At 39.6% G+C, this 27,474-nt stretch overlaps 1 protein-coding gene across 1 annotated transcript in view; it reads left to right on the top strand.

The window, feature by feature from the left end:
- The first annotated feature begins 2,136 nt into the window (after window positions 1-2,136).
- Window positions 2,137-27,474, top strand: part of LOC121374508 (P protein-like) — a 29,888-nt gene continuing 4,550 nt past the window's right edge. Inside the window, exons 1-12 of the mRNA XM_041501610.1 lie at window positions 2,137-2,303; window positions 2,845-3,007; window positions 4,816-4,888; window positions 5,060-5,193; window positions 6,391-6,467; window positions 7,353-7,509; window positions 11,041-11,112; window positions 11,872-11,994; window positions 14,764-14,888; window positions 16,529-16,661; window positions 17,493-17,628; window positions 18,628-18,772. Coding sequence (XP_041357544.1) covers window positions 2,137-2,303; window positions 2,845-3,007; window positions 4,816-4,888; window positions 5,060-5,193; window positions 6,391-6,467; window positions 7,353-7,509; window positions 11,041-11,112; window positions 11,872-11,994; window positions 14,764-14,888; window positions 16,529-16,661; window positions 17,493-17,628; window positions 18,628-18,772 — 1,505 coding nt within the window. The remainder of the gene's footprint in view (window positions 2,304-2,844; window positions 3,008-4,815; window positions 4,889-5,059; window positions 5,194-6,390; window positions 6,468-7,352; window positions 7,510-11,040; window positions 11,113-11,871; window positions 11,995-14,763; window positions 14,889-16,528; window positions 16,662-17,492; window positions 17,629-18,627; window positions 18,773-27,474) is intronic.

Below are 27,474 nucleotides of genomic sequence, written 5' to 3'. Positions count from 1 at the left end.
CATCACTTGCCGGATGTAAACAGTGATAACCATTCATCATTCAGCGCGCTAAAATTAAATACACTACCTCGCGTCGGGCAGAGTCCTTAGAAGTGGTAGGCTTTATTTAACGACACCACTAGAGCACCTCGATTTATTAATCATCAGCTATTGGATGTGAAACATACTTCTGACAGTTTTAGACAGGAAACCCGCTGCACTTTCCTATTAGTAGCAATTAGGGATCCTACACCATCCCTGTCAAGGCTAGGTGATGAGTCACACACCAAGTACGTCAAGGCTATGACTTACACCAAGGTCGTACATCTGGGATCGATCCCCGTCGGTGGGCCCATTGGGCTATTTTTCGTCACAGCCAGTGCACCACGACTGGTATATCAAAGGCTGTGGTATGTGTTATCCTGTCTGTGGGATGGTGCAAATAAAAGATCCCTTGCTGCTAATCGGAAAGAGTAGCCCATGAAGTGGCGACAGCGGGTTTCCTCTCTCAATATCTGTGTGGTCCTTAACCATATGTCTGACGCCATATAACCGTAAATACAATGTGTTGAGTGCGTCGTTAAATAAACATTTCTTTCTTTCTTTCTTTCTGACTGTAAGAGAGCTAGACGGACATTTGGACATAAATACGCTCTCATTACAGTCTTGAGACCAAGCTATGTTTTTTTTTTTGGCAATTCCCGATAACCAAAAAGTTGGCAAAGATTTCCGCTCTAATACCACAACAATCCTATGTTTGACGTGAAATACCTTTACATCGATTATTTTCGAGTTGATTGACTAAAAGAAATTCAGATATTATTAGGCCTATTGGTATGCTACGTTCAAGCAAAAACGACCACTCACGATACCCAAGTGATAATTTTCTTTTCTTTGGGACTACGTAATTGGTCAGTTTTGTGATTTTAGATGGGAAAGTCTACTTAATCAAGGGTTTTACAGAATTACTTACAGTAATAAAGCAGATGGCTGATCGATCACGATTAGAGGGGTGTCCGTACGGTTAACACACAATACCCTGTGATCTTAATAAAAGAGGCACGTCTTTTTAGTGTGTCTAGACACAGTGTCTGAGGACCGTCTAAATATACACCTGCCAATCAGGAACAACAGGTACAGGCCACGGAAAGAAAAGACCAATTAACTAAGAAAACACTCCGATTATTATTTCAGTACGTGGGTTAATTTATGTACAAACCATAATACAGTTATTTCAACACTTTGACAATGGTGGTTTATTTTGTATTAAACATAAATATATAATTGTTGCTGGCTTACTGGGATGACTATTATTACAGAATATTGCGATGCATTTGCAAAAATCAGGTATGTTTTGTTTCTTCAGTTCGAAGACTAATTCCTGACGTGACACGTTAGGTATTACGTAACCACCAGCTCGCCAGAGGGCGTATTCACTGGGATGATACAAAATGGCTGCGCCCGTTATATATAATAGCCGTCATATTTAACCGTTTTATTTATTAACTATACGATAATACTTGTTGATATTAAGCAATAATGTGTATTATATATCGTTGAATATGCATACCAGGTCAAATGCCTTGATTGTCCCTTCCTTTAAGTAACGTTTTTGTGGGGGTTTTTTGTGGTAAATGAACGCATCACACCTATCACAGTCACCATATGAAATTTCGAGTTCGTAAAGGTCTTGTTCAGTCGATGAAATAGTTGTAAAATAAAGAAGGTGTATAAGAACATTTTGTAGTATGCGTTTCTTTTTTGAGGGAGTATATTTGTAAATAGCTTATAACTACGGTTTGTAAAGATCTATAAAGGTAGTTTTCGGAAAGAAAATAGTTCCCAACTTCTGTAAATTATTCTTTAAATTATTAATATTCGCTAGGTGAGCTAAATTAATATTTAATAAGAGTCTATGCAACGTCTAATAGATGTCAAGTCATAATCTGCTAATATTGTTTCTACATGCATCTGTATAATTGGTTGTAAGTAGCTTATAATTACGGTTTTAGGAAACAAAATAGTTCCCAACTTCTGTAGATTATTCATAAAATTATTCATATTCGCTAGGTGGCTAAATTACTATTTACCGAGAGTTTATACAACGTCTAATGGATACCACGTCATAAACAGCTAGCAGAATAGTTGCCTGAAACAATGAGCTTCATCCGGCGATCAGCACGAAGTAGCGACTCTGGTGTTGGAGGTATCCGTGTTAATCCGAATAGACAAAAAAGTTCCAGCAATCTCGCTGCCCAGGTTTCACAAGAGTCCTGCTTTTCTGAGAGTTCACCGCTCCTTGGTTTCACTTTCAGCAATGAGACGTGGGTATACATTTTATACAGTAAATTGTACAATTAAAATTTAGTATTTGTATTTAAAAATGTACAGTACATATATATATATAATGGTTCGAATAAGTAACACTGAAATACCATTTTTTGTGAATTTAGTTTTTAAAGTGTAATAAAAACTCAGTATTTAAAGATGTGCTGCTACTAATTATGATTTTAAGGGGTGCGGGGAAGAGAGTATATTCTATTGTAGCAAAATGTTGTTTAAGGAGTGTTGTTGGTTGTTTTGTTGGTGTTATTATTTTGTGTGGCATTGTTCATAAAATATGTAATGTTAAATAGACAAGGTATTGTGAGTTTTTTTTTTTAATTCAATACTAAATTGTGGAAAGGTGAATGTTAAATTTTTTTTTTTAGATGTTTAATTCTTGAAAGTCGAGACGGTGAATTTTTTTTGAATTTTTTTTAAACAAAGAAGAAGAAATTAATGAAAAAAAAAAAAAAAATAAACAAATAAACAAAAAGAAAGAAAGAAAGAAAGAAAATAAACGTCGTAGCGGGTCTATTACAGTTTGGAAGAGGGGAGTAAGAAAAGTGACAAGCTAGATGCGGACTATGATGGCGATGATGGTGACGATGACGTGTTTGAGAGCAGTGTCAAACAAACGGGTTGGAAATCCCGCCTCAACCAACTTAAGATCGCCCTCATCTTTGTTCTAATTCTCGTCTGCAGTGTAAGTTTATTTCAGTTTTGTCACATTTATTGTATTATAGTTTAAAGGTACTTGTTCTTTTTACAACAATAGCAAAGACGTAGCTCAGTGGTAAAGCGCTAGTCTGATGCGCGTTCGGTTTAGGATCGATCCCGGTCGCTGGTCCATTGCGCTATGTCTCGTTACAGCCAGTGCACCACGACTGGTATACCAAAGGCCGTGGTATATGCTATCATATATGTGAGATATAAAAGATCCCTTGCTACTAATGATAACAAAAAGTAACGGGTTTCCTCTCTAAGACTATATATGTCAAAATTACCAAATGTTTGACATCCAGTAGCCAATGTACTCTAGTGGCGTCGTTAAAAAAACTTCAGTTTTTAACTCTTTCAACACTATGGCGTTTATGTTCAAAACGTTCCTGCCTAAAGTAATAATTTATCATTTGAAAATTATTTTAATTGTCACCTGCACCATTGTCCGGCTCTCTACGAACATAATTGTTTTAATTTTATCTGTACACGAATAAATGCTTAAGTTTACGATCAGTTTAAGTTTTTTGGATGCTTTACACATACTGATGATTCACTAGGACGTATTTTAAAAACTTACTTACAAGGGCTAATGAAATAACAGAGGTCACGATAACAACACTTTTACTGTAATTATTACAAATCTGTAAATATTAGATCTTATTATATAACATTTAGTAAAATATCTTAAAATATCAGTGAAATAAAAGTGTTATCGTCACTGTAGAAAGTATTATCTTCAATGTAAGAAAGCCGGAACTATTTTGGTGCTGGCATTTTTAAAATAAAAGTAAATTGCCACTGGGAAGCGCAACTCGTGAGATGTGATTGCAAACTTGACTCGATGAGATATAAATCATATTTGACAAAAATCATGAAATATCCTCTATATATTTTAAATATAGGTGTATAAATAAGGTATAATGTGGACGCAATGTTGGAATTCAAAATGGGCTTATATTGAAGAGAGTATTTATAAAATTATCAACAACGGACTAGGGCCTCTTAAGTTAGAAAATGTATACCCGATCCTTTTGTTGTTTATTCAGTAAAATATGTCTTTTTGAAAACATATCAACAACGAACGCTTTGGTCACTCACTCTCTCTCTCTCTCTCTCTCTCTCTCTCTCTCTCTCTCTCTCTCTCTCTCTCTCTCTCTCTCTCTCTCTCTCTCTCTCTCTCTCTCTCTCTTTACCGGCCTCGGTGGCGTCGTGGTTAGGCCATTGGTCTACAGGCTGGTAGGTACTGGGTTCGGATCCCAGTCGAGGCATGGGATTTTTAATCCAGATACCGACTCCAAACTCTGAATGAGCGCTCCGCAAGGCTCAATGGGTAGGTGTAAACCACTTGCACCGACCAGTGATCCATAACTGGTTCAACCAAGGCCATGGTTTGTGTTATCCTGCCTGTGGGAAGCGCAAATAAAATATCCCTTGCTGCTAATCGGAAAGAGTAGCCCATGTAGTGGCGACAGCGGGTTTCCTCTCAAAATCTGTGTGGTCCTTAACCATATGTCTGACGCTATATAACCGTAAATAAAATGTGTTGAGTGTGTCGTTAAATAAAACATTTCTCTCTCTCTCGCGCGCTCTCTCTCTCTCTGTCTCTCTCTGTCTCTCTCTCTCTCTCTCTCTCTCTCTCTCTCTCTCTCTCTCTCTCTCTCTCTCTCTCTCTCTCTCTCTCTCTCTCTCTCTGTCCATATATACAATTACGAAGTTATATATTAACTATACTACGAATGTTTAATATTTGGTATTAAAACAAATCAATATTTGATGTATGTGTTCTTTTAGGGATTCATCGCCACTCAGGCTGAACTGGAAGACAAGTGGCACCAGTTCGTCGTGAATAAAGACAACCCGACAGGTTATTGATTTAAAATGTTCTTCTTCTGTCTGCCCGTCTGCCTAGCTGTTTGTCTGTCTGTCTGTCTGTATATGTTTATGTGAGTGATTGTGTTATTTGACTCACGGTGTCTGAGCCCCAAGATCCGAGTAAAGAACTGATATAAGTATTTCTTCTCATTTTTCTTCTCAGTGTTAGAAATCCCTGTGGGGAACACCAAGGCGCCTATAGTGAAGTTACAGATACAAGCTCCTTTCTCCAGTGGAATCAACCAATCTGTATCTGAAGGTGACACCGTGGTTAATTTCAAGCTCAACAACGACACGGTATGAAAGTTGTAATTACACCACTAGAGCACATTCATTAATTAATCATCGACTACTGGAAGTCAAACATTTGGTAATTCTGACTCGTAGTCATAAGAGGAAATCCGCTAAATATTTTCCCAATGCAGCAAGTGATCTTTTATATACACTTTCCCACAGACAGGAAAGCACATACCACGGCCTTTAGCCCGTTGTAGTGCACTGGTTGGAACAAGAAAAAGCCCAATACGGTGAGGTGGTTCAATCCTGCGACGTAAGCACCTCAAGCGTGTACTCAACCGACTGAGTTAAATCCCGCCCCTTGTAATCATTAAAGATACCCCCCTGCGCGTGCTGTAACCTCACCGTGGTGCAGGGGTGTAACATTCTCTTTGAGCACGGCCAATACAGCACAAAATTGAAGTTTTGAGTAAAATTCAGTATCCGTAAAATTCTGTGATATTTGTGTTTTTGCACAGTTCTTTATACTGTTCTTTACACTGTTTTTGTTTAAACCTTGAATTTTTATATTGATGTTGATTATCACTTTATTTATTTGCATTACCATAGTTTGACACCCAATAGCCGATGTATTTTTCGTGCTGGGGTGTCGTTAAACATTCATTCATTCATTCATTCCATTAAAGATACGGATTGGTCGTGAATCGATCCTATTGGGGTTGGGAGCCAAAGCGTACACTAATCACCCACATAATTTATTTTTATTTAAACCAATTATTATGCACAGAAAAAAAACAAGTGTAAAACGTTCGCCTGATGCGCGGTCGGTCTGGGATCGATCCCCATCGGTGGGCCAATTGGGTTATTACAATTCTCGTTCTCGATCGGGCGGGATTTCAGTCGACGTATCCTAACCGCACGCGTGCGACGCGACATATAAATCTGTCGGGCGCGTGCAATTAGGATGCGGCAATGGGAATCAATGATTTCTAAAATCGTCGCTCGCATCGCTGCGTCGCTCGCGGTCGGTTAGGATAGAGCTTAACCGGTCGCGAGCGACGCGAGCGATTATTTTAGAAATTATTGATTTCCATTGCCGCATCCTAACTGCACGCGCGCGACGCGACAGATTTCTCGCGGCCGGTTAGGATACAGCTTAAGTTTCCATTGTTAGATTACTAAGTGCTAAATAGTTATTAGTTTGGTGGATCTTGCAGTTAATAGAAAGCTGACATTATTTGTTCTTCTTTTTAAAAGTTCAAGTTGGATTTGAATTTGACTCTGCTGCATGGCGGGATCATTTCTATGGAAAGTCACCAATTTGCCTGTCATAAGTAAGTCCTTTTTAGTGTTCTCATAAAGTCAGGTTTATTCTCACAATTATTCCTTTTATGGTTTCTGTTTGTATGTTAAGTTGATTTTTAAAAGAAAGTTTAGGGTTGTTTTGGTAGGTTTTTAAGGCATAGGATATTCTTAAATCTTTCTTTTATAGAATCGTTTGTCTACATACTTAATTTTTTATTGTATAGTATTCATTTGTTTCCATCGGTTTGACTCTAAATAGATAACTATTAGCTCAGTTGGTAGAGCACTGGACTGTCACAATGAGGGTCTCTGGTTCGAATCCCTTTAGTGGAGGTTGATTTTTTTCTGTTACACGTATACAGAAAATACTAGTATTCATCGCATTCAATAAAATAGCTGAGAATTCTTTGTTAGTATGAAAATGTTATTAAAATTAAAATTGTCACACTTATTGGATGTTACAATAATATAACTTTATCAAATATTTGTAAATGAAATTATTTGAATATAAATGTGTCAATTCACTGAGTGATTTGTCGGTTTAAATTGATGGGTAAAGGGAAAAAATGTGTGCAGCAATGTAGTAAATATATTTGGTCATTACACAACTTAAGCTGTATCCTAACCGGCCGCGATCGACGCGAGCAATTATTTTAGAAATCATTGATTGAAATCATTGATTTCAATTGCCGTATCCTAACCGCACGCGTGCGACGTGACATAAATATGTTGCGTCGCGCGTGTGCACTTAGGATGCGGCAATGGAAATCTACGATTTCTAAAATAATCGCTCGCATCGCTCGAGTCGCTCGCGGCCGGTTAGGATACAGCTTATGAGAGTGCCGCTTTAAATCTAAACCCGAAAATATTTATATGTGACACAATACGTTTATACAATATCAACCATGTTGCAGGGCCGACAACAACAGCTGCCTGGTGCATGTGGACACCAACTCGAGCGTCCCCATCCCGTTCCTGTACTCGTACAGCGTGCTGGCGAACAACGTGGACCACGAAATCGTCTACGCCCTGATCGTCCTCATCCTCGTGTACGTCCTCATCGTTCTGGAGGTGAGATCACATCTGTGTAATAACCAGGGCCCCGTTTTAGAGAAGCGATCTGAGCGATGAGATCACTTTAGGTGTATAAGGTAGCAATTCACTTAAGGTGATCGTAGTGCTAAGATCGCTTTGTAAAACGGGGCCCATGTCCCGTGAGGCCGGACACGGGTTTTACTTATAGTTATAGGTGGACCACGAAATAAACTAAGTCAAATCAGCTAAATTAGCTCCCTTTCAATTTCGACGAATCGTTCTAAATTATGCGTCAAAATTACCTTCAAGAAATTACGCAACAATTTCTGTCTGACTTTAATCCTACGGGACATTTGCAAACTCAATAGCACCAAAACCAACCCCATGCCCGCTACCGACCCTAGTCGGGATGCTTGTGCTCCCTTGCACATTCCAACGCGGACGACCCTTTATCCCATCCACCCCACCCCGCCGTCAAACCCTTCCCTCTTCTGAATAAAGGAGACGGCGAGAGTCGACACCTGCGCCCATGACAGGCGTGTGCTATAACTACTTGTTCTCAGTGTTCACGCTAAATCCTATGACCTGACCACGAAATCGTCTAATCGTGCTGGAGGTGAGAAAACAGGCTATATATATATATATATATATATATATATATATATATATATATATATATATATATATATATATATATATATGTAAGCCCGAGTACTTTGACCGTAAGACGGACATTTGGACAGTTACGATACTCTTATTACGGCCAAAGAAAACTGTATATCAAACGATAGTCAAAGATTCCCGCTCTAATACAAGAACACTCAGTGGTACAGCGCTCGCTCGATGCGCGGTCGGTCTGGGATCGATCCCCGTCGGTGGGCCCATTGGGCTATTTTTCGTCACAGCCAGTGCACCACGACTGGTATATCAAAGGCCGTGGTATGTGCTATCCTGTCTGTGGGATGGTGCATATAAAAGATCCCTTGCTGCTAATCGGAAAGAGTAGCCCATAAAGTGGCGACAGCGGGTTTCCTCTCAATATCTGTGTGGTCCTTAACCATATGTCTGACGCCATATAACCGTAATTAAAATATTTTGAGTGCGTCGTTAAATAAAAATTTCTTTCTTTCTATTACAAGAACAATCCTATGTTTGACATTAAATACTTTTACATTGATCATTTTAAAGTTCGCTAATACACACACACAGGAAGAAACCCGACAGCACCCCTTTCAATAATGTTCCGGTTAAATATGTAGGAGCGTTATAACTGTCCATATGTCCGTCTTGCTAGATCGTACTGTCAGAGTACTCGGGCTAGCTATCTGTGTGATAAGCAGATCTCGTGAGGCCGGGCACGGGTTTTGATTTGTGTTATATGTGGCTTCACGCCAAATCGGTCATCACTGGTAATACGCACGTCAATAGCTTATCAGTCCACAAAAGAAGTACGGAAAGAAAAAAAATGGGAGGATGAGAGAGAGAGAGAGAGAGAGAGAGAGAGAGGAGAGAGAGAGAGAGAGAGAGAGAGAGAGAGAGAGAGACGTACTGACTGGCAGAATGAGACTGACAGACAGAAGGAAGGAAGGAAATGGTTTATTTAATGACGCACGCAACACATTTTATTTACAGTTATATGGCGTTAATGTATTGCCATGCTTATATCCAAACAAGGTTCAGTCATGATGTTCTCAGCAAGTGACTCAAAGGGTAAAGTGTAATTATAAGTGGTCAGTATAGAAAGAAAGAAATGTTTTATTTAACGACGCGCTCAACACATTTAATTTACGGTTATATGGCGTCAAACATACGGTTAAGGACCACACAGATATTAAGAAACCCGCTGTCGCCACTTCATGGGCTACCCTTTTTGATTAGCAGCAAGGGATCTTTTATAAAGACTGACAGACATAGTGACAAATACAGATACATATGGAGATGTAAATTATCTACAGAGTGTGGCGTTGGGACCGTAGAATAGCAGTTAGATTTTTTTAAAGTTGATTTGTTTTAAATTGACATTAATATTTTGTCAAATTTGAAAAAGCTTTTCCATGTTTCTGTATAATAATACCGGCCTCAGTGGCGTCGTGGCAGGTCATCGGTCTACAGGCTGGTAGGTACTGGGTTCGGATCCCAGTCGAGGCATGGGATTTTTAATCCAGATACCGACTCCAAACCCTGAGTGAGTTCTCCGCAAGGCTCAATGGGTAGGTGTAAACCACTTGCACCGATCAGTGATCCATAACTGGTTCAACAAAGGCCATGGTTTGTGCTATCCTGCCTGTGGGAAGCGCAAATAAAAGATCCCTTGCTGCCAATCGGAAGAGTAGCCCATGTAGTGGCGACAGCGGGTTTTCTCTCAAAATCTGTGTGGTCCTTAACCATATGTATGACGCCATATAACCGTAAATAAAATGTGATGAGTGCGTCGTTAAATAAAACACTTCTTTCTGTATAATAATAGAATGAATGAATGTTTAACGACACCGTAGCACGAAAAACACGTTATCTGTTAGGCGTCAAGCAAAGGTTAAATTAAAACACAAGGTAAAGAGTTCTGCAAACTATGAATAAAACAAGTAGATAGAATAAAACAATTTAAATAAAATTCAATATCTCGGAAGTCCTCGAAATTATGTCATCACATTTCTCCTACCAAATATATGTTTCGCGTCTGATTAGGATGACTGCAATCCACCAACATGTGGCCTACCATCAGGGTGCACTGACAGCGCTCACACTGAGGTGAAGAATACACGAATGACTCCTGTATGGCCTGTGCGAACACAACACAAGATAATTTCATCCTTCCTGCAATGACTATAGGAGGACTGCCAATCTCCCAGAATAAAACCTGTTCGCAACAATACAGTTCCAGTCATCTTGAGATGTTGAAAATATATATTGATTAATGTTATATGTAAAATCAGAGTAGGGCATGAGTCAAATCTAAAGTAAACGTGGCAGCTGAATCTGGTTTTTCATTGCCCCTGATGCCAACATATGGCTGGGCATCTAACAAAACAATAATGTCTTTATTTAAGACACATTTTCGTATCACCATCCCAGGGATGTTTCAGCTTCATAGTATGAGAAGCTTGGTGACACGAAAGAGAATCTGTAAAACATAATATATTTCGATGCAATAGAATCCTTAATATGTTCCAGGGCTTTAATGATTGTCCAAATTTCATAAGGAAAATTCCTGCTGAAGTGGGCAATATCATGAAAATTGTGTCTGATGGAAAAACTGTAGCAGAAGGCACAGAATTCCCATCCCGTGGTCCGTCTTTGTAAATAGGAATGTTAACACGGTACCTATCTTGAGTTTCCATAGAACTGTATAATAATAGATGCATATGTTCAGTCCACAGAATGTTTACTTTTGTCCCAAATTAGTCTTTAGAAATATTCAAATGTTGGTCATAAACAGAAAGACTTAACAAATTTTTTAAAAGACAATTAAATATATTGCTTCCTTCTATATTCTTGTTGTTGATTATTTACGTTTGTGATTGTTTTTTTTTAATAATAATAATTTAATGAATTTAATGTTTTTGTCAGCTTGTACACCGGACACTGGCCGCTCTCCTTGGATCTCTTGCTGCCGTGGCCGTCTTATCCGCGCTAGGACAGGTATGTCAGTGTCGTAGCTGGGGGATAGGGGGTAAGACGGAGTTATGGATAATCTGCAGTATCGCATATTATTACAATAAACCTCAAACAGTATATATACGTCTTGCACGCGCCGTAATGAATCTGCTTTATAACTGATTCTTTTATTGACGACGTCAGTAATATTAAGATGCCTCTTTGCATTTGACATATAATGCTGTGGGAAAGAACATTTAAAATCCCCATTTACGTTCCCAAAACACTGTGCTTCAACATGACTGTATATTACCATGAACATGTGTCACACCATTACTGAGTTTACGATCTTGTCAAAATATTTGGAACTCTGTCTTGTGCAGAAATATAAACTTGAATATGCTTTTGATCCTGTCGTTCATATATACGTCTATTTACTCTCAAGTCACCGTTTTGTCACGGGTGTATCATTATTGTTTATATATATATATATATATATATATATAGAGAGAGAGAGAGAGAGAGAGAGAGAGAGAGAGAGAGAGAGAGAGAGAGAGAGAGAGAGAGAGAGAGAGAGAGAGAGAGAGAGAGAGATTATTACCAGAGGTTTTTTCGGTATCGTCAATATCATATATTACGAATAAAAATTGTATTATGCGAGCCTTTGGTAAAATGTGCAAATGGTTGACATTTGGGACTCGTTTAAACACACCATAATTGTGTATGCGGTAGTAAAAAAAAGTGGGGGAAAAAGTTGAAAAAAAAGTTGAAAAAAGAAAATTAAATTCCTGATGACTGCTTCAGCGGCCCACCATGGAGACGTTGGTGAGCTGGATCGACATGGAGACTCTGGCTCTGCTGTTTGGAATGATGATCATTGTCGCCATATTCGCCGAGAGCGGTTTCTTCGACTACTGCGCCTTGAAAGTAAGAACATTAGTCTTCATAACGATCAATACATTGAATCCTCTTTCATAAACGTGTCACGTCACCGAGTGATTGTGCTTTCTAAGTGATGGGTTAAGGAAGATACGATTTGTGTCATCTTTATGTAGAAGATGGATGACAATCTTTCCGTATTAAAATAAAGGTTCTTTTTGTCTTCAAAACCGTAGCATTTTTTGTTGTCTGTTTCTTTGGGTAATAAAATAAAGGTTCTTTTTGTCTTCAAAACCGTAGCTATTTTTCCTATTCTGTTTCTTTGGGTAATAAAATAAAGGTTCTTTTTGTCTTCAAAACCGTAGCTATTTTTCCTATTCTGTTTCTTTCGGTAATAAAATGAAGGTCTTTTGTATTCATAACCGTAGCTATTTTCGTATTCTGTTTCTTTCGGTAATAAAATGAAGGTCTTTTGTATTCAAAACCGTAGCTATTTTCGTATTCTGTTTCTTTCGACCGGCCTCGGTGGCGTCGTGGTAGGCCATCGGTCTATAGGCTGGTAGGTACTGGGTTCGGATCCCAGTCGACGCATGGGATTTTTAATCCAGATACCGACTCCAAACCCTGAGTGAGTGCTCCGTAAGGCTCAATGGGTAGGTGTAAACCACTTGCACCGACCAGTGATCCATAACTGGTTCAACAAAGGCCATGGGGTGTGCTATCCTGCCTGTAGGAAGCGCAAAAAAAAGCTCCCTTGCTGCTAATCGGAAGAGTAGCCCATGTAGTGGCGACAGCGGGTTTCCTCTCAAAAATATGTGTAGTCCTTAACCATATGTCTGACGCCATATAACCGTAAATAAAATGTGTTGAGTGCGTCGTTAAATAAAACATTTCTTTCTTTCTGTTTCTTTCGGTAATAAAATGAAGGTCTTTTGTCTTCAAAACCGTAGCTATTTTCGTATTTTGTTTATTTCGGTAATAAAATAAAGGTTCTTTTTGTCTTCAAAACCGTAGCTATTTTCGTATTCTGTTTCTTTCTGTAATAAAATGAAAGTTCGTTTTGTCTTCAAAACCGTAGCTATTTTCCTATTCTGTTTCTTTCGGTAATAAAATGAAGGTCTTTTGTCTTCAAAATCGTAGCTATTTTTGTATTCTGTTTCTATTTCGTGTTCTACATTATTACTCGGACGACCTAGTGTTCACTATAGAGTAATACTATATGTTTCTATTTCGTGTTCTACATTATTACTCGGACGACCTAGTGTTCACTATAGAGTAATACTGTATGTTTTGGACGCCTGATCCTGTCGATCAGCTGCAGCCAAGATTAAGTGCTGGTGTGGTCACCTGTATCTAGATCTACCATTTTGTCTTGATAGTTGACGTACTTCATATAAGCTGCATTCGTTATCTTGCAAATTTGTGTGAATATTCCAATTACACAACTCCATATATCGTATGATTTCCTGAATCGTTTTTCTTGTTTCATTTCCAACAAAGCATTGATCTAAACAGACAGTGCATATATGGGCATAAACCTAAATCTGAACTTATAATGATTGTTTTACATCAAGTAGTTAAATACGAATGAATTTTTTGTTAAATATCTTTACAAAGCGTAAGTACTTTTGCTGTCTGATTTCTGTTATAACAATCACAGGGTTCGAACTTAACGGTCGCCCGATCGCCCTTGGCGACTGAAAACGACGACGGGCGACTGAAAACCCACAGTAAGGTGACCGATTTAAAAAAAAAAAAAATTGAATCAATAATTAATAAATAAATAAAAGTACAGCTATGTAGCCTACTTTGCACCATGAAAAAGTGTAGGTCTGCTTTTACATATAAACATATGCCCAATATAAGAATAGGTGTAAGGTAAGTTAAGTGGCATGTAAAATTGGGCACAAATTCATGTCGACAAGATTCAGCCCTGGTTATGTGTACACGTCATAGATCGTATCCACTAAACATTATATTTTAGGGGTTTTTTAAATTATTATTATTTCATTGAGATGGGGTGGGGGAGGAAGGGGTTGTGTCGGTTATACCAGTGCTCAATGTTTGGTGAACGCAAGCATCTTTGTTTGTTGGAAATTATATCATCGGGAATTATATAATCCTATTATCTAATTTAATATGAAACGCTAAGTGGGGAGTCACAGTGGCATGTCTGTTATTTATTTAAAGAGTGGGTTGGTTGAGTGCAGGAAAATACTCAAAATAAATGTTTTCTCTTATAATCTGTTGCAATATTGTTGTTGTTTTTTTAGAAAAAATTATTCGGGCAAGTGAAAAGAGAGCCGGGCAAGTGAAAGTGCTGTCACCACTTGCCCGGATGGCAACTAAAAAAAAAGTTAAGCGCAGACACTGCAATCATGATAAAAATTGCATTTTTGAATGTTAATAATACGTGTATAATACACGTACATAAACCTGAGTGTTAAAGGGATATACCCTAGTTTTTAAACACTAAGACATTTTTTAAAACTATTAGAGCCGTTTTTGATAACTGAAATCATACTTTACTTAGATTTTATTGTTCACATTATCCATTTCAATATATTCGAAATGTTTTGGTCATCCTGGTATTTTTAATATTACAAAATGCATTTTGTTATATTTTTAAAAACGTATGTGCGTCTAAGAAGTAACAGTTATGGAGTCAAGTTTTAAGTCACCGACTCCTGTTTCATTCTATTGTAACTTTATCAAAATGTGTTACAGTTTGTAGATTAACCAAACTTGGTGTGCATTTTCATGGGCTGAAACTAGGGTCTGTCCTTTTAATACTGTTATTATTTCTGTACTGTACAGGCATATCAACTGGCTAAAGGGCAGGTGTGGCCGCTCATCACGTTACTCTGTCTGTTCAGTGCTGTCGTGTCAGCGTTTCTTGACAACGTGACCACCATCCTTCTGCTTACACCAGTTACAATACGGTTAGTTGCTGAAAATACACACATGCTTTGCTAATTCATACAAAGGAGACATCTCTGTATTTTCGCGTGTCTGCCAGTGTCACAATCAAAGAGTTCTTGCCCAATAGTATATCTACTGAAATGATTGAAACTGTCATGGATTAGAACATTTATTACAACAAATATTTATTCCAAAATTATCATTTTAAACGATCTATAAATGAAGATTTTTGGGGGTGACATGATTTCTTTTCGGTTATACTAGTACTTAATAAGAAATCACCACGCACGCATGCTTTCGATGGTTATTGCCGATCGCGTGGTTAGAACACACTTTACTTTCGATTGCTACTTTTTCAATGAAAGCATGAGTAAAGCAGTTTTGTGATTTTATTGATTAGATTAATATGGCAGACGTATTGATTATAATCATTATCTGATGCGGTGATCAATGGCACTAGAAGGTGAAAAGAGTGTGTTTGTGTCGGGACCTTAATTATACACCTATCAAAAGAATTTGAACACGAAAAGGCTTTTTGACATTTAGAGACCATTAACCCAGACGACAAATGCTTGGGTGGTTTTACGCAAAGAAACGGAAAGTTAGATCCGGGATGTTGATTGATATCGCATTTATAGTTGGCTAGAAATGTCCCCAGTTGTAATCTCTTGCTGTTACAAAAGGCTAAAAATAAGTATAACATTTTTGTGTAAAGTAACCTAAAGTAGATTGATATGAAATGTTCTCCTATCAATGATGTTTTTGTTAATGTGTATCAATTTTGATAGTTATCGATGTTATGATCAACGGGAAGAAACACGTTTGCTACTGCCTTAGTTAGTGGGTGTATACTACCAAATCAAATCCCATAGACGACAATAGTAACATATATGGCTAAAACTCCTACCTGCAGCGTATCAATCGACATAAACGCCACGGATATAAATACTGCCATCCCTCATCATTAAAATGAATCAGAAAATAATGGGGGTCAGGCTGTGTGCACCTTGAACTTTGACCCAGCCGGAAGTTATTTGGTTTAGTACTACCTCGTCTCGATATATTTGTCTCAGTATTTCAATGTTTCTGTATTAAATAAATCTACTAAGACGTTTTCTCTCAAGTTAATGGCGTACCTTGGTCAACAACGTTCCATAGTTGCTATTTAGAATTACAAAATAAAATACTCTAATGCTTATATGATAGGTGTACGTTTATAAACGTTCCTGTGAGATCAATTTAATCTTTCAAAAAATAACAATTACTTATAAACATATTCATAGAAACAAGTTATATTTTATTTCCGAGTAGGCTTTAGTTACTGTTCATGCCAACCGTCCGTAATACATTTTGACAGAAATATATTATGTAATAAATATATATCACTGTGTTACATTTTGTCATATACTGTTACCCAATGTTTAGCAACTTGGCAGCTTGGCAACTTGGCGTTTCTGAAAATATTTTTTCACACATTTCTCAATGACATAACATTTATCTTTGACAATTTCCAGAATGCAAACAACCTCAATCTATTATGTACTAGCCATGATGGTGCCTTAGTAATCACCACAAACGTGACGCCAAAGCTGTTACGATAATTATTTATTGCCAAATCCTGATGCACCGTCAGTCACTGTATACTTGGTACTGTGTTCAGGTTGTGTGAGGTACTTAATCTGGATCCACGACGTATCCTTGTTGCTGAAGTGTTGTTTTCTAATATCGGTGGAACAGCCACGGCCATAGGAGATCCGCCAAACGTCATCATACTGGGAGCAGTTTCAAAACAGGTACGTTACAAATCAATGTTAACTCGGATACTAGTAGTGTATAGGAGCTTTAACTTAATAAAACATGCATGATGTAAAATTCGAGTTTTAAAAATGCTGACTCTGTTTATGAGTTCAGAGGAAATCTATCACTTTATTACCAATACTATACATTATAAATTGTCGAACTCTAAATCTGCTTCATGGTTTTGCAATCGATAATGAGAAATTCCTGAACGATGATTCCAGATAGCAGAGTATTTTTTATCGATTACGTCAACTTATTACCATTGGTTACATTTATTTTTTCCGATGCCATATAACCGTAAATAAAATGTGTTGAGTGCGTCATTAAATAAACCATTTTCCTTTTTTTCATTTAGTTTTTCTTGCTTAGAATATCAATGTCTGTGTTTTGAAATATAGGTATAGTCGTGCTAATGTTTGTCAAAGGTTAAATGTAGTCTGAGACATTACAAATATATGGCCGATCAGAAACACGGTACAGTTGCCACGAGTATGTAATTTTAATCATTAATAAATGAATGTGTCACTATGCCATGGTGGCTGCAATCATGAATGTCCCTTTAATACCCTTCTGATTTAATATGACTACAGCGCAGCAACATAAACACACGCGCGTACGTATGTGTACATACGCACACGCGCACACGTGTAACGCGTTGAGCTCTGTCCTATGCTAGTTTTGATTCAGACAGAGATCCATGGAAACAGCCATTATGTTATCAAATACCCATTAGAATCTGTGTTGTGCAGAGATACGGCCTTGATCGCGGTTTGTCGTTCAGATTACATAGAATTAGGTTGTTTTTTTGTTTTTGTTTTTTTCAGGGAATTTCATTTTCAGACTTGACGGTACACCTTACTATCGGGATAATCCTAATAGCGGTGGTGGGGTATGGCTTTCTCAGAATATACTACAGAAAGGTGGAGTTTCTCAAAAACGAAGAATCGCCCGAAATCATGGGTATATTTATATAATACTGTATTTTGCATGCATTTTATGTCGAAAGGGAAAGACGTAGCCCAGTGGTAAAGTGGTTAGTCTATGATTAATCCCCGTCAGTAGGCCCATTGGGCTAAAAAAAAAAAAAAAAAAAAACAACACCACACATTTCCAGCCAGTACACCACAACTGATATACCAGAAGCCGTGATATGTGCTATCCTGTGTGCTGTGGGATGGTGCCTATGAAAGATCTGTTGCTACTAATGGAAACATGTAGCGTGTTTCTTCTTTAAAACGATATGTTTGAATTAACAAAAGTTTGAGATCCAATAGCCGATGTGGTGTCGTTAAACAAAACAAACTTTTAACATTTTTATGTCGAAAATCATAGATTTTGAATACAGATATTATAAGCGATCAACTATTTCGACTTTAAATCAATGTAATTCCATTGTTGTCAATACATTGGGTCAAGATTAGTTTGTCTGTTCGAACATTAGTGTTAGGTTTAGTTTCAGACTTGAAATAATCATTCAGGTGTACCTTATATTCTTGATAGACAGATAACTAGTTTAACGTGCTCATATATCTTGAATTCTTGAATATAGCCCCTGCGCGTGCTGTAACCTTACCGTGGTGCAGGGGTGTAACATTCTCTATGAGAATGGCCAATACAGCACAGATCCCCTTGTTTTCTTCGGGATACAATTAAAGTTTTGAGTAAAAGTCAGTATCTATCTGTGATATTTGTATTTTTGCACAGTTCTTTACACTGTGTTTTTATTTAAATCTTGAATTTTTATATTGATGTTGATCATCACTTTATTTGTTTGCATTACCATAATTTGACACCTAATAGCCAGTGTGTTTTTCGTGCTGGGGTGTCGTTAAACATTCATTCAAACATTCATTCTTGAATATAGCGTACGGCGGAATATAAATTTACTTCAAAGTGGACTCAGTATGGTTTTGAGCAACAATAATGCTTTTGTCATTTTTTTTTACGTGTTTTTTTCAGAACTGAGACATGAAATCGGTTTATGGAAGAAAGCCTCTTTGCGGATCTCAGCCGTCACTCGAGAGGAGAGCGTCATGAAAGCACTCATTCTGCAGAAAACGGCCGAGCTGGAAAACGCTCTTAGTAGATCTCTCCATAAGAGAAGGTAAACTAAAATTACCTGGATGAGGTTATCATGTGATGTTAACTGGGGTAAGTCCAGCTAACCGTCTGTCGTCAACAGATAAGTGCAAAAGGTCTTAACAAGCCAGGTAACAAACTTAGTCTAGGGCCCCGCACTGATACTATCAACAGCCGCCATAACCCCCTTTAAAGCAATAGTTAACAAACGTGCAAACAAAAGGAAAGTTTGGAGCCCCACCAAAACTATCAAATATCCAACAGCAGCAACCTTTATCAAGAATAAAACAAAAAAGATAGCACAGCCAACTAAGAAAGCTAAACCAGACAAAAAATCTGTCGAAGCATCCAAGATACTGCAACGTTCCAATACCACTGCCAGTACTTCTTCTTCTACTTTCAAGCTCTCTTAAACCAGCACCCCCACCCCCCACCCCGCCCCGCTACCGCTGACACCTCCCCCACTCCTACTGCCATTCCTTCAGTCTCCACTGATCTTCCCCTTATCGCTTTACCCCCCTCTCCTGCTCCCACTGTCACTTCCCACACCCCTACCTCCGCTACCCACACCCCTACTTCTGCTCCTTCATCTACCTTTACCCTCCCACTCACCACTGCTACCCACTCTTCTCTCACTACCCCCTCTACTCTCACTACCATCAATTCTACTCCTAACGCTGTTCCTTCATCTACCTTTACCCTCCCACTCACCACTGCTACCCACTCTTCTCTCACTACCCCCTCTACTCTCACTACCATCAATTCTACTCCTAACGCTGTTCCCTCTGCTACACCCACCCTCCAAAACCGGGACCATTCTATATTGAAGTACCCGCCAAAATCGCTAGCTACCTGAACAAACAGCTACACATCCATAGCCAAACACCACCTCCCCCCTCCACTACCTCTTCAACCAAGGAAATTCCCTGTTCCCCCCTCCCCTACCAACAAATGGCTGGCAAAACTACACCCCCTCCCAGCTCAAGCCACTTCACTGGCCACACTGAAAGTCAACAACCCGCCGACTGATACTTAAAGACGTCACCACCTGGTCTAACGGCTATGTGTTAGTTAGTACCAATATCAACGACGACCACCACATCATCATACAAGGTCGCCGGTACCCCCTACTTCCATTTGAACGGAAGCCAACAGTGGGGGCACGGTGCTGCCAAATGCCGTAATCATAGAGACCCGCCCACATGCCATCGTTGCGGCCAAAAGCACGCGAGAAGTTCTCGAACTCCCCATGTACAAAACCGATCCAATGCCCAAACTGCTTGAGCAAACATATGGCACATGACACCAGATGCCATTACTACCAAAAAGCGCTTCGGCAACTAAATAATTAAAAAAAACTCAAGAAAATCAAATTAAGAAACCTAATCAAACAAACTACAACCCAACCAAGGTCACTCTAAACATAACCTATGCAGATAAACTCAGATCTACAGAACAAAGTTAAGGAACTCAAATCGTTCATTGAAACATTAGTTCAAGAAATATCACATATTAAAAATAATCTAGGACTTTCTAAAAATTAAACAAACTTCAGTCAAACTAAAATTAATTACGGGACCGCGCTATAGGAGACACGTCTCCATACGCCCCCGCTATTAATTCAAACATAGGAAATAAGGGCCTTAGCGTTCTCCAATGGAACGCTAAAGGCCTCCATTCAATGGGACATGGTGCCGAACTCATTCAACTCATTAGCACTAGTAACATCAAGCCAGATATAATTTGCCTACAAGAATCGGCACTAAAAAACCTTTAAAAAACCTAAAGTATTTAAAATTCCAGGATATACAAGTTATTATAAAAATAGAGATAACAGCACCAGAGGTGGAATAGCCACTCTAATAAAAAATACCATACCTCATACTGAAATTAAATACGATTCTATTAATACAAACTTGGTCCTAGGACTTACTATACAAAACGATAAAATGCCTATTGACGTCACCAAAGTTTATAGCCCACAGGGAACAGCCCATAATCAACTAACGTTAAGAGATTACAATAAACTCATAAACTCAACCAATAACTTAATTTTTGTAGGAGATTTTAATTGTCATAGCACACTGTGGGGAGGTCTGCACTCCGACGCACAGGGAGACATACTAGAGGAATTCATCAATACACACAATCTAGTATTCAAGGCTATTCAAGGACAACGTGCTAATTCCACAGTCCTTCAAAAACATAAAACAGCAACTACTAATAAACAAAAGGCCGACCTTCTCAGTAAAACTTTCAGTAAAAACAACGAAAATTTTCCTAAACAATTTTTTGAGAAATTAAGAAAGATAACTTTCTGCCAACTAATGATACTAAAACAGCAAATCACCCAACTACTGATAACTTAGAATTTAATAAACCGATAACAATGTTAGAATTAAAAACAGCTCTTAAAGCTAAAAAAAAGTACTGCCACCGGGCCTGATCAAATAAGTTACACATTACTCAAGCACATGCCGGACGTAGCCCTAAAGGTAGTGTTATCGCTCTTTAACCGAATTTGGAGGGAGGGTCAAATGCCCACTGCATGGAAACATGCAGAATGCTTTAGCCTCCCTAAAGCGAGAAAAGACCATTCCCTCCCAGGGAGTTATAGACCGATAACACTCACGTCCCACATGTGCAAAACCTTAGAAACTATTATCAATAAACGACTCAATAATTATCTACTCGAAAATAACCTAATAACTAATGTACAGAGCGGATTTAGAACTAAACATTCAACAATAGATCAAATAGTTAGATTACAAAATAGTATTAATGATGCATTTCGAAAATCTCATACGGTTTTAGCAATATTCATAGATATTGAAAAAGCCTTTGATATGGTATGGCGTCAAGGTCTACTAAATAAATTACAGAGTAACGGTATTAAAGGTAATATGTTTAATTTTATCAACAATTTCATCCATAATAGATCACTATTCAGATAGAACTGAAATAATTAATAGCATACCACAAGGTTCGGTCCTCTCACCAACCTTATTCAACGTTTTTATTAATGACATAACTAAAGCACTTAATGCTAAAGGAAAAACAAAAACGACCACGCCATTAAACACAGCACTATTTGCCGATGATTGCGCCATCTGGCGCACAGGCAACACAAACCCGAATTTATTTCACCTAATGCAAGCTGATATGAATAGACTTAACAAATGGGCCATGGACTGGGGCATTAAATTATCAGAAACTAAAACTGTCTATATGCTTTTTAATAAAGTCAATAAACTAGATAATCACCAACTTAAATCAGGTAACAAAATAATTCCAAGATCAAAAAATTTAAATTTCTAGGTGTAACTTTTGACTCAAAACTAACCTTTAGTGACCATATCAATGACTTAGACAAGAACTCAAAAAATACTCTAAACTTGTTAAGAACCATCTCAGGCACCAGTTGGGGAGCGCAAACAGAGGCAATCCTTATGGTTTACAAAGCATGCATACTCTCCAGAATAGATTATGGAGCCCCAAAACCGTTACATAAATAAGATGTTATTCAAAACCAAGCTCTTAGAATCATAGCTAAAATTCCATCAAATACCAGCGGACAGAGTTTAGAAGTTGAGTTTAACATTATGCCACTGAAATATCGTCGCAATCTTCAACATCTTAATTATCATCTAAAAATCCATTCTTTTAAACTAGATCACCCAGTTCAGGAACTCACTCCTATCATAGCTAAACCAGACTAGTATTCAAAACCAATCAAAATCTTAATGATTCTTTCGCTACTAAAGCTAGTAAAATAGAAATAGAAGTAGGTATAGATAACACGCCAGTGGCACTATACCATATTAATCAGCCAGTGGAGTGCCACACACCATATCTAATTAAACAAGCTACGGATTCAACTCCATTTCCACCATTTAAAAAAATCCTGTTCGAAGCCGCAGCCAACGAAAATTACCCTGAGCACATCCATATCTACACGGATGGCTCTAAAAACCCAGATAACGGCAAGGTTGGCTTCGCAGTAGTTGAAGAAGAAATATCTAAACATTCTAAACTAGTTAAATACTCTAGGCTGTCAGATATCAGTATATACAGCAGAACTGACAGCCATAAAAGAAGCTCTCATTTGGATTAAAACTCAAAAATACTCAAAAAGCGTTATTTTTTCAGATAGCCTCAGCTCTATTCAATCACTTCAAACTAATAAATCTACTAGACCCGATATCATGGCAGCTATCCACAGTATACTCCACGAACTAAACCAGCTTAACCTAACAGTAGTCTTTGAATGGGTCCCAGCTCATGTAGGGATAATTGGCAATGAAGTAGCTGACTACGGAGCTAAAACCGCACTTTCAATCACTAGCAAAATTACAACACTACCATTAAGAATCACAGAACTTATGACACAAGCAAGAAAACACTACACCAATAAATGGCAGGAAAGCTGGGATCATACACCTAATACATGGCACTATAATATCAAGTCTAAAGTAAACTCTATAAGACCTAAACATACAAACTCTCAAGTGGATAAAACTATCACTAAACTTCGTATAGGCAAATCAATGCAACTAAGCAGCTATTCTTTCTTAACCAAAAATAAAAATACAGATTGTGTGTGTGGTACCCCAGAAGATATGAAACACTATCTCCTGGATTGCACACTACACCACAGTCACAGACAAGTAATGTTAGAATCATTAACCGAAGCCAACTACTTAACCCAGATAAACACCATAAACAGAAAATCTTAAAAGCAGTCTATCAATTCGTCCAGTCCACCAAACCTAAACTCTAAATTGTCACGTACAACTCGCCCCACCAGCGTTCAACCGACGCGGCGCCCAACTCGGCTGATCGCAGGTGAGATGGGGGACACGTAACATACTACTGGGTTCCTGACCCCCAGGTGCAAATATTTAACAATACCCAACGCCCACACACCGCCTGCCTGTACGTCCTTCGGAAGGAAAAGCGCCCATAAGCACTCGACCGACCATGCACTCCAACCCGAAGGACCAACGGCGGGACGGCAAAAGGCAACAAATAAACTACAATCATTGTTAACCTCGTTGCGCCTGTGACTCCCCGGAAGGAGAAGCGACCATATGCACTCGACCTGACCACGCACTCCATACCCGGGGAGAGAACGGTGCAATGGTTAACAATACCTAACTAGCCAACACCCCTTGCCTGTACGCCTCCCGGATGGATAAGCGACCATAAGCTCTCGACCAGGACCATGAAATCCACCCCCGGGAGTCCAATGGCGGGGGGTAAAGGCACGTTAGCATAACTCAGTTAAGTTAAAATTAGATAACTATAGACATTAACAATACCTAACTAACCAACACCCCTTGCCTGTACGCCGCTCGGATGGATAAGCGACCATAAGCTCTCGACCAGGACCATGCAATCCACCCCCAGGAGTCCAAAGGCAGGGGGTAAAGGCACGTTAGTATTAAGTTAAAATTAAATAACTAACAATTGAAAAATTGGTGTTCAAGTGTACGATTGTTGATGAATGCTATTTGTAACTACTAACAGTTGACTCCTGAGAGTAATCATTGTTTTATTCATTGGTAATAAAATTAAGTATGCCAAGCAATAGGCTTTTTAACCAATACCTACACTATAAGGGTAAAACCCTTCAAATTAGATAGCTAGGCTAGTATAACTCCCCTTCTGTCATTGTATTCAATGCTATACAAAAACAGAGGGGGAGGGGTGGTCATGATTGGCCGTTGAGATTCACTAGAATAGGGACTTAGGACAATAGGTACAATCTTAACACGAAATTAGGATTCACAAACAGACAGCACGCACACCGCATCAGTACACAGGGTGCATTGACTAATGATAATAATGTACCCCCCCCCCCCCCCCCCCCCATTTAATGGCCCAGCACGTACTCTAATAAGGAACCAGACAAAAGAATAATCGTTCCGAGTACACAATTGCACTGCACCCAGGGGAAGCTGAACAAAAGAATACCAGCCTCCCCTACCTAAACCCCAAATACTTGCTGCTGGTAGTTTAACTTGGTACTTGGTGACATTGACGAGGAGGACGCCGTGGATCACCCCAACAACAACACCTGGACAAACCCCGGAACAACAAGCCTTGCCTATCGGTGTCAACACAATTGCACGAGTCTCCCCTGGGTTGTCATGAAGAGGTCAGGCCCTTTCTAAGGGCCCTATGGGCAACCTAGGGAGACACCACAGCATCTTAAAGGTCTAATTAACGAGCTACTCTCGATTCACTAATGTCAAAACCGATACTAGCTCTGCCATTTACTTTTTGACCGACCGTTCAAAAGTGCGCCAAATTTCCTCAATCAAAATTGCGCACCTCTTCTCTTTGGCATATAATTGCTCCATTCAAATTTCCATAGCACCCCCCCCCCCCCGCCTGCTTTACACCCCCCCCCCCCCCCCCTGGTCGGGCTGCTGGTGCTCCCTTGCACTTGCCAGTGCAGGCGGTCCCTCCTCTCCCCCCCCCCCCCCACCCTTTCCTGTCATGGACGGAGGAGCCGGCCAAGGCCGGCTCTTGTGCCCATGACAGGCGTGCGCTACAACAGCTTGTTCTGAATGTGCACATAAAACCCTGTGACCTGACCTGTCGTCAACGCTTGCTAGACCAGTGTTTTTACGCTACATGTTAAACCGAATGGTCACCTCGGGAACCAGTGGAAATAGATTGTAAACGTTAAGCGAAAGACGGCTGATTGAATTTAAGCCAGCACCTTGTAGACAGCTAATCAGATTCGGTGACTTGGTGGTTAAGCCGTTGGCTCTATCGCTGATTGATGCTGGGTTCGCATCCCAGTATCGGCTTACCTTTATTTGGAATCCCAGGTCCGTAGGAACCGGATGGCTGATGGTGGGGGACAGCTCTCCACCCCACCCCCACTTCCATCCCCCACTTGAGGAAAATATACGTTTTGGGGGTGTTTTTTTTTCTTAAGCTATATAAATAACGACAAACATGGCGTGTGCCACTGCTATCACTAGAAACTGGTTCCACCCTTAATAGATATTGTGCCCCCCCCCCCCCCCCCCCCATCCCGATATCATTCATATGGTACTAGACCCAGCATTGTAGCTGATATATTTTCTGTGCTGTGCCTGTCTTGCATGGCAAGCGATGGGAGAATACACGTCTTGCATGGCTAGGGATGGGAGAATACACGTCTTGCATGGCTAGGGATGGGAGAATACACGTCTTGCATGGCTAGGGATGGGAGAATACGCCTGTCTTGCATGGCTAGGGATGGGAGAATACGCCTGTCTTGCATGGCGAGGGATGGGAGAATACGCCTGTCTTGCATGGCTAGGGATGGGAGAATACGCCTGTCTTGCATGGCTAGGGATGGGAGAATACACGTCTTGCATGGCTAGGGATGGGAGAATAAGCCTGTCTTGCATGGCTAGGGATGGGAGAATACACGTCTTGCATGGCGAGGGATGGGAAAATACGCCTGTCTTGCGTGGCTAGGGATGGGAGAATACACGTCTTGCATGGCTAGGGATGGCCTGTCTTGCATGGCTAGGGATGGGAGAATACACGTCTTGTATGGCTAGGGATGGGAGAATACGCCTGTCTTGCATGGCTAGGGATGGGAGAATACACGTCTTGCATGGCTAGGGATGGGAGAATACGCCTGTCTTGCATGGCTAGGGATGGGAGAATACGCCTGTCTTGCATGGCTAGGGATGGGAGAATACGCCTGTCTTGCATGGCTAGGGATGGGAGAATACACGTCTTGCATGGCTAGGGATGGGAGAATACACGTGTCTTGCATGGCGAGGGATGGGAGAATAAGCCTGTCTTGCATGGCTAGGGATGGGAGAATACACGTCTTGCATGGCTAGGGATGGGAGAATAAGCCTGTCTTGCATGGCTAGGGATGGGAGAATACACGTCTTGCATGGCTAGGGATGGGAGAATAAGCCTGTCTTGCATGGCTAGGGATGGGAGAATAAGCCTGTCTTGCATGGCGAGGGATGGGAGAATAAGCCTGTCTTGCATGGCTAGGGATGAGAGAATAAGCCTGTCTTGCATGGCTAGGGATGGGAGAATACGCCTGTCTTGCATGGCTAGGGATGGGAGAATACGCCTGTCTTGCATGGCTTCCGTCATTAAATACCATTTTATTCCCATTGTTTGCTTCCACTCGGTAATGCTCACCGCGGAGGGGTAAAAACAGTAGTCTACACCGATCTCTGACTAACGAATCACAAACACCTAATCATTGATCCCTGTCCTGGATAGAACACCAGCATAGATGAAGTGTGTGCCAAGGACAAGGTGCTTGAATCTTAATTGGATATATACCCAAAATAAATTAAAAACAAAACAAAAAACGTTTTACATAACGACATACTCGTTAAGAGCCTTACATACAAGAAAACCCGCTGCCGCAACTCCAAAACACACAAAACCAAGAAACTATTTGCGTGCCCCATTCTCAAAAGGTCCAGACAAGCCCCATTACCACCCCAGGGCCAAGTTTCTGGAGTACCGGTGACTGAGTTCAAGGGCGAAGAAGGGTGAAACTGAATTAGTATAAACCATGGACTTTGTTACACCAGATGTGGAGAACTAATAGGGCCGAATGGGCTTACCAATTGGGGTCGAACTTAGCATAATATTCTGTCTCTAAACTTTTAAAATACGTTTTATAAGCATCTGTTACAAAACTTTTTTTTAATTGTTGTGCGTTTCGTCCATTATTCAAAT

The sequence above is a fragment of the Gigantopelta aegis genome, chromosome 6 (genome assembly GCF_016097555.1).
Source record: "Gigantopelta aegis isolate Gae_Host chromosome 6, Gae_host_genome, whole genome shotgun sequence".
Classification (NCBI taxonomy): domain Eukaryota; kingdom Metazoa; phylum Mollusca; class Gastropoda; order Neomphalida; family Peltospiridae; genus Gigantopelta; species Gigantopelta aegis.
The sequence above is the reverse complement of the archived record's forward strand: the minus strand, read 5'-3'. Positions and strand labels throughout refer to the sequence as shown.